At 32.6% G+C, this 17138-nt stretch overlaps 1 protein-coding gene across 2 annotated transcripts; it reads left to right on the top strand.

Annotated features, from left to right (window-relative positions):
- Positions 1–1467: 1467 nt before the first annotated feature.
- Positions 1468–15710, top strand: eif2d (eukaryotic translation initiation factor 2D). 2 transcript variants are annotated; one of them, XM_087263001.1, is made up of 15 exons: positions 1468–1574; positions 2494–2684; positions 2768–2851; positions 2927–3017; positions 6392–6499; positions 6603–6865; positions 6939–7056; positions 9688–9733; positions 9821–9927; positions 10136–10291; positions 10382–10471; positions 11600–11695; positions 11986–12106; positions 15287–15461; positions 15546–15710. In XM_087263001.1, exons 1-15 carry the CDS (start codon positions 1567–1569, stop codon positions 15614–15616), a joined length of 1725 nt encoding a protein of 574 aa, XP_087119127.1. In that variant the 5' UTR covers positions 1468–1566; the 3' UTR covers positions 15617–15710.
- The last annotated feature ends 1428 nt before the right edge of the window (positions 15711–17138 follow it).

The following is a 17138-nucleotide window of genomic DNA, read 5'->3' as shown; positions in this document are numbered from 1 at the left end:
AAATATTTACACTTGAGGGCAAAATTAGTAACCCTCCTGTGCAAAATTTCTACTTTCAAATTCCGCTCAAGTAATATTGAACAAATTAGGGACATTTTCACAGTATTTCCTATAATATTTAGTTTTTCTTCTGGATAAAGTATTATTAGCTGGAATGTATTATTTATTTATTTATTTATTTATTTTTGTAAAATAAGGTCAATACTATTGGCCCCTTAAGCAATATAATTTTTTATTTTTTTTGGATTGGCTACAGAACAAACCATTATCAGAAATTACTTGCCTAGTTACCCTTACTTGCATGCCTAATTAACCCAATTAACATAATTAACCCAGTCAAGTGTTTAAACTGACTTTTAGTATATTGAAAAACATCCAGCAAAATATGATGTACTGTCATCATGGTAAATATTAAATAAATCAGTTATTAGAAATTAGTTTTTATATTAAAAATTATTCTACATCACTATGAATTATACACGGTTTCTTCTTTGAAATTGACACTATTAGCAATTATTGTTTAAAACAAATTCCTTAAGATTGACAGTACAGCTGGCATGGTGTCTTCAAGTGAAGGCCATATATTCCATCCAGTTATTGTGGGAAAACAACTATATGGCGGAAGTGAACCCCCCAACTTGTGAAATTAATTTTAAATTAAAGATATTCAAAATAGATTATTTAAAGATATTAAAACATTTTATAGATTAGACTTAGGCAGTCTTTCTTCTGATTACATATACTTTTGCAGTTATTATTTAGAAACAAACTTTGAGAGTCTTGTCAATCTGTTACCATGAAAAATGAAAGCAGGGGCTCTATCTGCATTTTACAAAAGTGTGTTTAGTTTTCTAATAGCTTTTTTTTTTTTTATCATTAATATAATATAAATTTGGTAGGCTATAGAGTAAATTATTTTAATACAATCATTAATTAAATTAATGCAATAGATTTACCTTTAGGAGAGCAGAGACATTTAAGCCGCAATAAAAAAAAAAAAAAAAACTGTGGCAAGGATATAAATAAGCCTGCGAAATCCAGAAATACACCCATTTTAAGCCCATCATTGAATCAATCAATTTACTTATGCAAATGTGTGTAAATGTATATTTACATTGCATTTTTATATATAGTTTTTTTATATTAATTGCAATAATATTACTCATTAATATGCAAATGTTGATTTATTTACAATACTGTTTGCAAAGTAATATTTTCTGTCTTTTAGTAGTTAAAACTTATTTGTTTACCAGTAGATACTTAGATTTTTTTTATTTTAATTTATGTTTTAAGTTTTTAGTTTCTATACTTCCAAAATCATTCCGCATAAATGCCATGCACATATTTATTTATTTATTTATTATTTATTTATTTATTTATTATACAAAATGACGCGCAGAAATAAAAGAAAAGTCGTCAGATTATGTCTAGTCCTAGTTATAAATTGCCCATTTCTGCGGGAAAAACGCGGACGTGGCAACCTTCCATAGATATGTATATATCTATGGCAACCTTCAAACCACTTTTTTATAGTAACGTTAATCAAAGAAAAAAAGAACGAGGGACATGATCACGTCATTACATTATTGTTTATTTTTGGGGGTAACATATCGATAGAAATACACAATCCAAAGCATGAAACAACGATTTAAACCTCTTACGGGAGTTACTGATCTGGCGGTCCCTTTAACATACACCGGTAATTTCCAGCCGGACATATTTCAGTGTTCCACGCGCATGCCGTTAGGGGAACAGCAGGCGATTGCTGTAAAATTCTTGTTTTTAGAGTATGGGAATAAACAAAACTCACCGCAGTAGTTCATTTTAAGAGGCTTCTTCCAAATACTTCATCCGAATACAGAGATGTTTGCAAAAGCTTTTCGCGTGAAATCTAACACTGTTATCAAGGGATCTGACAGGTATTCAACCAGTTAACATAGATTTTTTAAAAAAAATGAAGTGAAATAAATAAATTAGTTTATTAAAAGGTAACTATTCACTTTCAAGGCATAGATGAATGGACTTTGATTTATGCTCATCGTTTTCCCACCTTTTTATGTATGTATGTAACTTATGTATGTAACTGTTATGTATGTTTGTGTGCATGTATCTATGTTTGTATTCAAGATCATATGTTGTCTTTACATAAAAACCTTACAAAACTATTTGTGAATGAATGATACCTCTTTGTAATGGTCGGTGTTGTATTTTTGCTACTGCGTTATTATTATTATTATTATTACTACCTTTTAACATTCTTTTCATTGATAATACATAAAGTTGCGTTTCTAAATTCAAGAGTGTACTTGATGAAAGAATAAAACTTCAGATAAGATCAGAAAAGGTCTAAAGCTGTCTTTCTCTACAATCATTTACAATGTGATTGTTAAGACGGTGAAATATAAGATTGTTTAGCAGTTTCCAAGTCATTCATCTTGCAGTATATGCTGAAGCTATGATCATAATTATCATGTTGGCATTTTTGTTCATCAGGAGGAAGCTGAGAGCTGATATCTCTGCTGCTTTCCCTTCTCTGTCAGTGGAGGAGCTGAATGAGCTTGTTCCAAATAAAGAAGAGCTGAATATAGTGAAAATTTATGCACATAAAGGAGACGCAGTCACTCTGTATGTCCTTCATAAAAATCCCATATTTTTTCAATTGGAGAAACAACTGTTCCCGACAGGTAAGTCTGCAGTTCACAATCAATCATTGTTGTGAAGGTAATGTGTGTTAAAATGCAAATTTGTGTCTGTTTTCTTTTCTTAGTGTACACACTATGGCGATGTCCCAACATGCTACCGGCATTCACCACATGGCCACCGGTCCTGCAGAAGTTATCAGGCGGAGCAGGTCAGCTCCTGTTTTTGTTTGTTAGTAAGTGCTTATGCATTTTAAGAACATGTCTGACTAATTTCTCTCCTGCAGATCTCATGTTGCCAGGTGTAGTGTTATCAACTAGTGGTCTTCCTGAGGTTAACCGAGGAGAATGCTGTGCTGTCACACTTGTGATGAATAGGTAATGTTGCTCACTGCATTTTTACTTGTATGCATAATTGTAATTTCGCTTTAAACCTAAAGTTCCACAACTGGACTTGGTAAAAGTTTGTAACTTATAACCACATCAGCCTTGCATAGATTTTTGAATGATATTGAACTGTGGATTTATTTTTAAAAAAAAAATTTTCTTTCTACTTTTGTGCAAGTAAAATGTAACAAAATAGCTTAAAGGTACACCGAGTTGATTTTTTTCAAACTCAAGTTATTTAAAAGCACCAAAATAATTATCCATAACCCAACACAATCTTTGCCCTTTTGTTACTAGACATGCTCCTTACTAGCTGCAAGTGTGTTTTGGGACTTGCTCCAAAACTGTGGTCAAAAGCGTCTTTCAAATAATGATTATTGAACATTTAATATAATCATTAATATTAAAATATTATCCATAAAATAATCAAAAGTTCAATAAGGAAATGTAGTGTTACACAGCATCAAATCATACTGTTTGCTACTGTCGTGAAACATAATTTCTAAGACATTTAAATAAAAACATTTGCTTTGCAGTGAAATTTAGATTTTTTTTGGTAAGCCATATGCAAGAAAAACACGATGAATGAAGTGTTGACTTACTGACTGAAATGGTTAATTATTTTTAAAAATAAAAACTTAGAATAATATATACATTATATATATATATATATATATATATATATATATATATATATATATATATATATATATATATATATATATAGTGTGTGTGTGTTTGTGTGTGTGTATATAAATGCTCATAACTGACCAGCTAACTATTAACTAACAGTACCATTACACAAATATAACTGTTTATAGGTAAAAACTGCCCTTTTAAATTGCACAATTTTCTTTTTTTTAGGCTAATTGCAAAATTAGAAACTGCAACATGTCCCTATCTCTCTCAGTTGACACAAACAAATCATCACCTTAGAATTATAAAGTTCTATCTGACATTTTTGTCAAAAATGAGTTATTTACATTCTTATTAAATGACAACTTATTTACATTGTTTTTTTTAAAGTTGTTTACATTTTAAGACTTTATTTCAAAAACAAATGTTACACACATAGTGTTTGATATGGAATCCAAAAACTTTAAAGCTCATTATCTCAAAATCATTCAGAATGCAGAAAGAACCTTATAATTCCAAGGTGATGAAATGTGTCCACATTTACAATATGACATTTAGTTGTCAAACTATGACTGTTTTTTTGTCATGTAAACAAGGTTTTGTAATTATTTCTTTCTTCATGCCAAAAAAATGTATTTAGCAGTATGGTGTGGTCACACTGACTATTTTAGGTACAACTGAACTTTTCACTGTACGTTTCTTTGACTGCTGATTTTGTTTTATAATAAACGGGGCAATGTAAAGTCAGCAGTTTTATAAGATAAATGCTGTATGCTTGATCACAATTTTCTCTTTATTCTCTTTATAAATGCAGAAATAGCCTAAGTTAGCTGTTCCTTGATTCTTTGACAGATTTTATGTACACATGTTATAAGTTCTCAACAAAAATGATTTAAGGATGACTTAGTGGATTTACTACATTTTTAGAGTTAAGTGGTTGTAAACAATTTATTTGAGCTGAATTTAAACAAACAATTTAAGTTGGACATAAATTGGATTTGTTTGTTTAAATTCAACCTATATAAAAAGTTTGCAACATTTTTGCAGAAATAATTTGTTTTCAGTGTACATTTGAAAGTGGTTATCTTAAAAAAGCAGGTTGCCCTGAAAGTTACATGGCCATATAGCACCATGGTCTGTGTGGGTCCTAATGCCCCAGTGTAGGGATAGGGACAGGATAGTGTCAGTGAGCACTATCTTTTTGATGAGATGTTTAACTGCTGTCCTGACTTTCTGTGTTTATTGAGCATCCCATGGCATTTCTTGGCAAGATAAGGGGTGTAACCCCAGTGTTCTAGCCAAATTCCCTACATTGGCCTTTACCCATCATGAATTCTTAATCATGTGCATCCACTGAATTGGCTCTATCTCTGTCTCTCCTCTCCAACTGCAGCTGGTGTGTGGTGAGCGCACTGGCACTGTTGTCCTGTGGCTGCTGTTATAGGTGGATGCTGCACACTGATGGTGGTGATGAGGAAAGACTCACTCATATGATAGTAAATGAGCTTTGGGTGTATGGCAATACACAATAAATGCTCTATATAAATGCCAATTCCTTCCTTCATAACCTTCTATTGTTCTATTGCAAAAAAATGTATTTCCCTTCTTCTCTTCATTGTATTGTGTGACAATTAAGTGGACCAAACCTATAATTATCTTTTGTGAACCAAGACAACCAAACTACAAATACAAACACAACCACTGTCAAATAGGTCAGTTTCAGTCATAGATTTAGGTCTTAACATGGGGAGCAAATTCAGCATAACTTGCAAAAATAAAAGAGTTTAGTTTATTCTCAATCTACTGATTACCTGAGTTGAACAAAAAATATAAAAAATAAAGGGCTCTATTTTGACGATCCATGCACAAAGTGCAAAGCGCAGGGCGCAAACGCATTCAGGGCGTGTCAGAATCCACTTTTGCAAATATAAGGAAGGAAAAATTCACTTTGTGCCGTGGCGCATGGTCTAAAAGGGTTGAGCTTATTTTCTTAATGAGTTATAGGTGTGTTTTGAGAATAAACCAATCAGAGCCTTCTCTCCCATTCCCTTTAAGAGCTAGTTGCGTCGCGCCAGTGCATTTGCTATATACATGACGACTTTGTCAGTGGAAAAACTGAGAGTTTCACTAGCAAGAAAACAGTTAAACAAGAGCATCTGCAGCACGAGAATGAGATATAAGGCCTCTCATTATCTACTTTCGCTCTCGTGGGTAGGAAACCTTGTATGCACAGGCATCAATTAGCCTATAAATAATTAATTTAGTTTGTTAAGCGCAAATATTTGTTTCAAAATTATTTCTAAATTCAGTTTTAATATCCAGCAAACTAATAAATGAACAATAATAACGAAGTGTGTTTAAAAAGTTATATCTAAATACACATGCTGTGCCCCATATGGTCTGAAATCTAGGCTTGTTTTTAATAAAACAAATATAAATATGGATATAATAAAAAATACTGCTAATAATGATAACATTAAACAAAAGCAAATTGTCACGAATACACTGAAAAAGCCGGGTGTATGATAAGGGCCCTATATGTTTAACATCACCATGCTAATTTTTACTTTGTTGAGCAAATACATTTAATAATATTATGCAGAAAAGTATCTGATTGTTGCTCTTTTTTGTTTAGCTTTTAAAACTTTAAGCACTCGGTCTACATTATAAAACAATATGCATCAAAATGTTGTTTATGGTTATTTTGTGACTTTTATTTTGTATTAAAGGGCACCAGTGGCTGTTGGCACAGCAGCTATGTCAAGTGCTGAGATGAGAAACAGTGGAATGAAGGGGAAAGGAGTGAATGTTTTACACACATACATGGATCAGCTATGGTATGCTTTACAGAACGATTTAGTTTTTACATTCATTTAGATTTCTATTCCTGTCACTTAATGCATTCACTTTCTACAGACTTCTTCCTTAAATTCTCCACAGGGCGTTTGGGGATAAGACGCATCCTCCAGTTATACCTGTCACAAACTCTCCAACACAGGTGGAGGGAGAAGAAGAGGGTGAGGAATGTGAGGAGGAAGAAGAGGAGGTGAAAGACAGCTCTGAAAATGTTGCAGTGGAAACGTCTTGTCAAAGCTTGCAGGAGCTGATGCTGGCTGAAAACGAGGTGTTGAAAGAAGAATCGGTTGAGGATAAAGAGGGAGAAAACATTGATGGAGAAGAGGGTGATTCTAGATCTCCGCAAGGTGAGATATCTTTGACTTTGTGTGTCATGACATTTTTATAGGTGTTTTGACTTGTCTGTCTGTCTCATTACAGAGCAGATGGATGAGTTATTGCTGCAGTGTTTCCTCCATGCACTTAAAACTAAAGTTAAGAAGTCAGAGCTTCCACTACTGACCAGCACCTTCCTGCGTAACCACATGGTGTCCTGCTGGTAATTTATCCACTAATATTATTTAAAAAAATCATACCTATTACTAGTCTCAGTGTTATACTAGTGTAACATATCTTATTTTTATGGATTTAAAAAAATTACTTTGACTTGTATTTCATTGCAGACATTATGAACACAAAATATTTCATGTTTGTTCTGGTCAACTTCATTTAATTTTTAAATATACAGTTGAAGTCAGAATTATTAGCCCCCCTGTTTGTTTTGTTTTTCAATTTCTGTTTAATGGTGGGAAGATATTTTCAACACATTTCTAAACATAATAGTTTTAATAACTCACTGCTAATAACTGATTTATTTTATCGTTGCCATGATGACAGTAAATAATATTTGACTAGTTATAAGACACTTCTATACAGCTTAAAGTGACATTTAAAGGCTTAACTAGGTTAATTAGGGTAACTAGGCAGGTTAGGGTTTATTTAGGCAAGTTATTGTATAATTATGGTTTGTTCTGTAGACTAATCTGAAAAAAATATAGCTTAAAGGGGCTAATAATTTTGACCTTAATTTTTTTTATGCTTTTATTCTAGCCAAAATAAAACAATTAAGAGTTTCTTCAGATTAAAAATGTTTGTCAGACATACTGTGAAAATGTCCTTGCTCTGTTAAACATAATTTAGAAAATATTTGAAAAAAATAAATAAATCAAAGGGTTGCTAATAATTCTGACTTCAGCTGTATATTCTCTCTTGTCATTCAGACCTGCAACACATTCACAAAAAGTTGGGACAGGAGCAATTTAGGGCTAGTAATCAGGTAAAATGGTTAAATAATGATGTGATCTGAAATGGGTGATGTCGACCGGTGATTACAGGTGTAATTATGATTTGGTACAAAAGCAGCATCCAAGAAAGGTCTAGTCCTTTAAGAACAAAGATGAGCTGAGGATCGGCAGTTTGCCAACAGATATGTGAGAAAATAATTGAAATGTCTAACAACAATGTTCCGCAAAGAAAGATTGGAAGACATCTTTATATTTCACCTTCAAGGAATCTGGAGGAATTTCTGTGTGTAAAGGACAAGGCACAAGCCTAAGGTCAATTACTGTGATCTCTAAACTACTGTGCACTGCATGAAGAATTGTCCTTCATCTATAAGCGATATCATCACATGGGCTCAGGACTACTTTGGCAAACCTTTGTCAAGTACCAGAATATGTAGTTACATCCACAAATGCCAGTTAAAACTGTACTGTGCCAAAAGGACGCCCTATGTTAACAGTGTCCAGAAGTGCCATTGACTTCTCTGAGGCATCTGGGATGGACCATCACACTGCGAAAATGTGTACTGTGGTCAGATGAATCACTATTTGAGGTATTTTTGGGGGGAAATGGACATTGTGTGCTCCGGATTAAAGATAAAAAAATTATCCATACTGTTACCAGCAACAAGTCCAAAAACTAGGGTCTGTCATGGTATGTGGTTGTCTTAGTGCCTTGCAATGGTAAATTGCACTTTTGTGATGGTACTATTACTGCTGAAAAGTACATAGAGATTTTGTAGCGCAATATGCACTTGAAACACATCATCAGTCCCTAAATGTCTATTAAGTGATGTGAAAAGGAATGGCAACATTACAAAAAATAAATAGTAAATGCTTTATTGATTCAACTTTTTTTTTTTTAATTGGAAAGCGTTTTTTAATTTTTTTATACACACACACACATATATATATATATATATATATGTGTATATATATATATGTGTATATATATATATATATATATATATATATATATATATATATATATATATATATATATATATATGTGTGTGTGTATATATATATATATTTATATATATATATATATATATATATATATATATGTATATATATATGTATATATATATATGTATATATATATATATATATATATATATATATATATATATATATATATATATATATATATATATATATATATACCTTAATTCAATAGAATAATAGAGAGAATTGACAGGAAAGCATGAGGAGCAGAGAGAGAGGAAGGATTGGCATAGGGCCGCGAGGCGGAATCAAACTTGGGTCGCTGTGAGCCCTGAAGTGCATGTGTCGACACACTAACCACTACACCACTGGCACCGACAGAATACGTGTTCATATAAAAGAAATAATAAATCATGAGGAACACATTAAATAATGTGCTGTTGTAAATACAATGCAAAGTAAATTTAGACATCATTTATTTCTTTTTATTTGCGTTTTCTATACTGTCCCAAATTTTTCTGATTTGTGGTTGTATGTTGTAAGGTATTTTGTTGTTTAAATTCATTTTGTTCTTTTGATCTTTATAATTATCACAGTATCTTACATTATTCTTGGACAGTTTATTACTGATTGCATGAATGAAAAGATTTAGTGCAACTGTTTTAATAATATTAAGAAAAATTGTTTCAGCATATTAGAATGATCATGATGCTAAATAATTTGCTATTAATTGAATAAATTATGTTTCAAAATGTTAAATGTTTGTGCTACAAAATATTTTACTGTAAGACAATTTTAATAATAATTTTAATAAGTGGGTGTTTTATATTTATACACTTTATTGTGTGCATTTTTGAGTAATTTTTAAAAGCTGCTCACAATTTCCCCTTTGTACCCCACAGTCCTAGAGGAAAGCAACTAGATATCAAGAAATCCAGTTATAAAAAGGTGGGCTGTTCGCAGATTGTAAGATTTTATTATCTATAAGCTATATTATTTCAAATATCACAATCTTTCTTTTTGTTTTCCCCTCAGCTTTCCAAGTTTTTGCAAATCATGCAAAGAGATCACAGTTTGCTTCAGGTGAAGGAGCTGAGCAAAGGTGTAGAGAGCATTGTGGATGTTGACTGGAGAAACCCTGAGTATGTAGTCGCATAATTTATCTAATCCATTAATAAAATACAATAATATTGATATAATAAAAGTAATTTAATAATATAAATAATAATTAGTAAATAAATATGTTATTTTTATTATATTATTTTATTAAATATGATATTTTTTCCAATATGGAGTAAGTGTTAACTATGAGGTAAATCTGTATATTTATTTCTATTTTATACTCTACAGGTTGTGCTCTTTCAAAATACCTGAGGACTGTGCACTAGAGAAAGATTTTGAAGAGGGCGATGGGGCTTGTGAGGTTGAATATCAACCCCCGGAAATCACACCACTTTATGGGGTTACTGCACGCCTGGAGCCGCTTTTTCAGGATGCCCACAAAAAGTTAACGAGTGGAAACATCTTATTTGTTTATTTTTTAAGTTTGTTAGTGGGATTGTTGAGGTTTGGAGTGAATAAACTTTTGTGTTTCAGAAAGGGAACATCTCTTAAGGCCACTGAAGTTAGGAATATCATCACAGAATATGTGAAGAAAAATGAACTTGTCAATGAAATCAATAAGAAGTAAGTTTAAAAGTGCTTGGCACCTTTTATGTCACGTTCAACAGTTTGAATGTTAAAATATTTGAAAAAAGTTTCAAATATTACTTTTGATTCACTAAATTTTGTTCAAATGTACATATTTTGTATTAAACATATTTAATTCGAATTCAGTAAGGATGCCTTACATTGATCAAATGTATTAAGTTTTCCAAAGAAATTACAATATTACAGACCCCAAATGTTTAATATTTAACATCGGTGCATGTTTTTTTTTTTTTTCATGATTTTATTACTCAGTGTTTCCGCAGGTTTAGCAAGTCTTAAATTAAAGCAAGTCTTAAAATGTCTTAAATTTCAAAAACAAAATTTTGGGCCTTAAAAAAATTCACTAAAATATTGAGTTGTTGGTTGATTTTAAACAGGTCTTAGTTTTCCTCTGTCCAAGTAAAGCTACCCAATCGTGATGTCAATCATTCAATCACCAACAATCCATCTTAGTAAAATCAGGGAAAGAAAACTAAAAACAATTACACAGTTCCTCATGATAATAACAGAGCAATTTATCTCGTTATGATATCTTCCAGTCATACAAAAACGGTAGAAAGGCCGAGTAGACATACTATTTATAAATAGACTTGAACTTAAGGGTTTATAACAAAAATTCATTAGGTTCAATAGAAGTTATCTCAATCAAGAGAAGTTGTTACTCTATCACAATTTGGACCAAAAGCCAAGATATATATATTTTTGATTAATTATGTAATTGCCTCCACAATAAATATATTTGGTAACAATGTTAAACTTGTCGTAAAAAATAAATATTATGTTGAAAATAGGATATACATGTTTCTTTGTTTTGATACATTAAAGTATGTCGCTAAAAAACATTACATTTGATTTTTTGTGGCAAGCAAAAAAAAATAAAAATTAATAATCCATTTACATTGGCCCAAATGTACCATTAGAAATAGTCATCAGTGTTTAGCCCTGTATAAGTCTAAAATGTCATTCATAATGGTCTTAAAAGGGTCTTAAAAGTCTTACGTTGGACTTGATAAAACCTGCAGAAACCCTGGTACTGTGTGTGTGCAGATTTCAACAATCAGAAGGTTCAGCTAAAGTGACTTTCTCTCTTCTTTTGTTAACCAGTTATGTTATTATTAACCCTACACTTTGTGACTGTTTGCTGGAGAAGTCGGAGTACCAGGAAGTGGAGATGTTGAAATGGGATGACCTTATTAGCAGGTAACACAAAACTGTGCTATGGTGTGTAAAAAAAAAAAAAAAGAAATAAAATCACAAACAGAATCAGCTTTTTTCACGGCAAATGCTTATTTAATCTGCAAAACTAATTTGTAAAATCTCTAAAATATGGATTGGTAACAGAAAAAAAAAAACATTCTTTATTCATAACTGCTTTGTGTATGAGAATGTGCTAGTGTATGGATCTGGAATGTCTTTCTAAAAACAATGTTTTACAGACATATTGATCTCAAACACGCTTGAATGCAAACAGTTTTTCTATGTACATGCAGGACTCTCATCAGAATGCAGGCGTGCCATGAGGTTCTATTTCCAGGTCAACCTCCTGTGGTAAAGAAAGGACAGATGGAGCCCATAGACATTACGGTAGCCTCAAGGGGCTCAAATAAGAAGGTATGGAGTCATCATAAGTCTATGGGTATATACACAAGGAGTAGGCAAGTTTGGTCCTTGAAAGTCTCAGTCCTGCAAAGTTTTGATCTGGCTTTGATTAAATACTCACCTGCCTGTAGCTTTCTCATTACTCTCATTACCTTGATTAAGTCCTTCATACGAGGATTATTCGGTTAATAAATTTTAATAGTATCAATAAGTTCTTTGAAGCTCATTTTGGAGTTGTTGTCATAGTAAGAGGTTTTTACGCTTTAACTAAATTTTGAGACAGTTGAAACAATCTAAATTTTTAGCCCTTCTGTGTAACACCTATAGCCCCTACACACACAAACACACACACACATACACATAGATACAGTCACCAGCCACTTAATTAGTTACACCTGTCCACAAGGCCGTAATAAGAACACAGTGGGCTCTGAGGCTATAGCAAAAAATGTTTTATCTCACAAAAGTGTGTGCGTGTGTGTGTATATATATATATATATACATATTATTTGTTGTTGTTATTATTGTTATTATTATTATCTAATTTTACACCATTTATATTTGATTATTATATATTTTCTCTATTTTTTAAAAATAATACAAGTATGCAAGTATACAAAACTAAGTAATGACATATTATGAACTTTAATGTTCAAACAGGCTGCAAAAAAAATCAGCAAAAAAAAAAACATTTGCAATACTTCCTTAATTAGTGCTTTATAATAAATACTTTGTACAAGTGTACATGTAGTAACAAATGAAGACCATTTGATTATTTTTTTTTTTAATTGAAAGACTGTTTTGAGTTTTTATTCTACGTGGAGCTTGGTTAGCTTACCTTTGACTGGACGGTTCTTGCTGTACTGCCAAAATAAAGGACTTGGGAAAATTTGCACATCTGATCACCCTTAGGGGTGACTAAAACAGGGCTATTCAATATTCTGATTTGGCTACAGCCACTCTGAGCCCCAGTTTAGTGCCGGCATCACTGTTTTTGAACAGCAGCGAACTGAAAGTAATACTTTACAGTATCGATGAGAGACTGCATAATGCAAAAAGGCGTTTCCCACGTCATATTGGAAATTAATTCTTTAGCCAATCAAGGGCCGCCTTCTTCCGTGGGCCCTGGGGCTTCAGCCCCAACTAGCCCTTATGTTAATCCGGCCCTGCCTGTCCAACTGCTCGATAAACCAAATTTCTAATCAGCTTATCACATGGCAGCAACTGCATTCCAATTCGCATACTTATACTACGCCCTAACAGTATGTACTTTTTTATAAAAGGAAAATTAAACTTTTGAGTGTGTAACAGCAAGCTTTTGGACATACTTCTTCATTAACAGATCGTTGTGTTGCTTAGTTATGAGCCCTGTCAATCATCAACACATTATCCACATTTCTGTCGTATTTAATTTCCTACCTTATTGGAGAAGCGGCAGCAGGTTAATCTCTCATTCCCAAGTCTTTCATGCAGAGAAATCTCCTCAGGTTTTTTGGGTAATTCTGCATTCAGACGTTAATGTCCAAACATGTCTTTTTACAAGTTCAGTATTTTGGTTGCAGATGAAATATAACACAGACAACACAATTTAAATATTTTCCAGTTGGCTAGATATTAATTAACAGTCATACCAACATCTTTACCGAAGCCTCTCTACTTGACAGCTGGTCTCGTGAGTCCATCATGTTTGTAGTTTAATTACACCTTTCATCTGCGTTTGTAGTTCTAATTAAATTAACGTCTAACATGCAATGTACTGTGGGCAATATCAGCGGTTAAAGTATGGACGGTTCTACACTTAAAATTTTGACCGGAAATAGTAAACCATCCAGAAACCTTTGACATACTCTTTTCAACATACTATGATTTGGGACATACTAATTCTATTTTCAAATACTATTTAGGACGGATAGTGTGCGAATTGGGATGCAGCAATGGTCAAGATGATCTGCTGCAGTTTAAACCAAGCATCAGAATGGGAAAGAAAGGTGATTTAAGTCACTTTGAATGTGACATGGTTGTTGGTGCCAGACGGGCTGGTGTGAGTATTTCAGAAACTGCTGAACTATTGGAATTTACAAAAAAAACAATCTCTCGGATTTAAAGAGAATGGTCTGAAAAAGAGAAAATACCCAGTGAGCTGCAGTACTGTGGCCGCAAATGCCTTGTTGATGCCAGAGGTCAGATGATAATGGCCAGACTGGTTTGAGCTAATAGGAGGGCAACAGTAAGTCAAATAACCACTCGTTACAACCGAGGTATGCAGAAGAGCATCTCTGAACGCACAACATATCGATTCTTGAGGTGGCAGAAAACCATAACGGGTGCCACTCCTGTCAGTTAAGAACAAGAAACTGAGGCTACAATTCCCACAGGCTCACCAAAATTGGACAATAGTCTCAATTTTGTCTGCAACATTTTGCATGGTAGGGCCAGAATTTGGCATCAGCAACATCCATCATGCCTTGTGTCAATGGTTCAGGCTGGTGGTGTGGGGGATATTTTCTTGGCCCACTTTGGGCCCATTAGTACCAATTGAGCTTTGTGTCAATGCCACAGCCTACCTGAGTATTTTTGCTGACCATGTCCATTGCTTTAATGACCACAGTGTACCCATCTTTTGATGTCTACTTCCAGCAGAATAACGTGCCATATCATAAAGTGCAGAACATCTCAGTTTGGTTTCTTGAACATGACAATGAGTTCACTGTACTCAAATGGCCTCCAAAGTCACCAGTTCTCAATCCAGTAGAGCACATTTGGGATGTGATGAAACCAGAGATTCACATCATGGATGTGCAGTTGACAAATATGCAGCAACTGTGTGATACTATCATGTTAACATGGACCGAAGTCTCTGAGGAATCTTTTTAATACCTTGTTGAATTTGTCATGCCATGGCAGTTTTTTAATTTGCACTTTAAGCTGAATACTTGTATCTTGCTAAATAAGAAAAATAGTATGCACTGTCACCATGGCAAAGACTAAATGAACTTGTTATTAGATTTTTTTTTAACTATTAGTTTTAAACATACTGAAAAAAATATTCTCCACTTTAAATATAAATATTGAAATATTTTATAAGAATTAAAATGTCATAGGATAGTAATAGGCTAATAGTTTTGTTTTCAACTGTATGTTTTTTGTGTTTAATGTAAAACACTAATAGGACTCATTCTCCTATTTATTAAGGTTACTGTAATTAAGAATCTGGAGGCATTTGGTTTAGATCCAGCTATGGTAGCAGAAGCTCTGCAGCATCAGGTTCAAGCCAGCTGTGTCCTCCATGATTGCCCAGGAGCCAAAAACAGAGTTCTGGTGCAGATCCAGGGAAACCAGGTCCAACATGTTGGAAAACTGCTGCTAGGTAGTGTGTGGTCCAGCAAAATATGACTGTCTATAGCTTTAACTCCAATCTGTGTGTAAGTGTATATCTTTTTCTTCATTACAGATCGGTATCAGATCCCACGGAAATATGTGCAAGGTCTTGACAAAGCACCCAAACCAGGCAAGAAGAAATAGAAAGCATCTTACCAGAAGCACCATGTGTTGCTGTAACATGAAATTGTCTTGTTCTACCACAAGATAATTTGTTCATTAAACAAATCTTATTTCATTCAGAGTGATCTCTTAATTTTATCTCAATTTTAGCATAATGTTGCCTCAACAGAGCCCAGTTCATCATCACACAATTACAAAAAAATAAAGCTGTGATGGACAGACTCATTTAGAGCTTTATATGATGGAAGTGCCTTAAGCATTAGTCTGCCATTCCGATCCGACAGATACAACTAATCATGCCTCTCTTTGAATGACTTTCATCTTTTATAATGATGTATTGCCTGAAGTACCTGAAGAAGAAAAGTATATACTGTCACAAACTGTGAATTACAATGGAACTTGGAATAGGAATCAGCTTGTTTACTTATTTTTGCATTTAGTACGTTTAGACCCTGAAAAAAATAAAACTTCAAAATTGACAATTTCAGCCTTATAAGTGATTGATCATTGAGTGATAAAACTTAAAATGTTAAAGGTTGGTTCTTGGGGCACTGCAGGTCTGTGTATATACTGTATGAAGCACATTTAGTATTAGTATTTTGTAAGGTTAACTGTAATTGTATAATTGCTCAAATAAAAACATCTTTACCCTTATCTCAGACACTGATTTAAAATGATATAAGAAAGTACTAACATGATAACAAAAAGTACACATGGTAACAGAAATAGAAGTAACTAACTGAAAGAGGGTAACACTGAAATGATGTGTGAAATCAATGATGGCTGGTTAAATTTGTATAAAAACAGTAGAAACTGTAGCCTAATTGAAGTTGTTAAAATGTTCTCTTTTTTATTTTTAATTCTACAAACAAATATTATCTTTCTTCATTTTTTTCTTTTATTTTAAATTATGTAATCAAAGAAAAACATGCAGTAGACCATCAACATATAGCAGTGTGCATAGATATACATGTAGTAACCAATATACAGGTTGTTTAATAATACTATTTCCAACAATAGTGACAATATATATATATATATATATATATATATATATATATATATATATATATATATATATATATATATATATATATATATATATATACATACATACATGCATACATATACATACATAAAACTAATTTCCAAACCCAAAAAGCCATTGAGGTACTATTATAATAAAAAAAAAATTCTTCTTTTTTTTATTTTATTTAATCATCAGACTAAATGTACAAAACAACTTTGCTAAATGTGATAATTATATTCATCAATTTAGTTTAAATGTTTTGTTTACTTAATTATTCTGCCTAAAACTGCGCAAATCTAATTCCCCACTTACCTTGATCTGCCAAAATATAAATATTTTTCATATCAAAAAATCTAAATATACAACTCAGCTTTCAGAACTACTTGGAGTAAATGAAAGAAAAAGAAAAGAAAACACCAAGAAAAAACAAGCGTTTCACATATAGGCTACACATACTTTTTAATATCAAAAGGCAACAGGTGCCTTTGTTTTTGTTTACTCCATGAATTTCTG

Source organism: Danio rerio, chromosome 8 (assembly GCF_052040795.2).
Source record: "Danio rerio strain M-AB ecotype USA chromosome 8, GRCz13ab, whole genome shotgun sequence".
In the NCBI taxonomy this organism is placed as follows: domain Eukaryota; kingdom Metazoa; phylum Chordata; class Actinopteri; order Cypriniformes; family Danionidae; genus Danio; species Danio rerio.
Note: the sequence above shows the minus strand (reverse complement) of the source record. Positions and strands in the feature narration are given on the sequence as shown.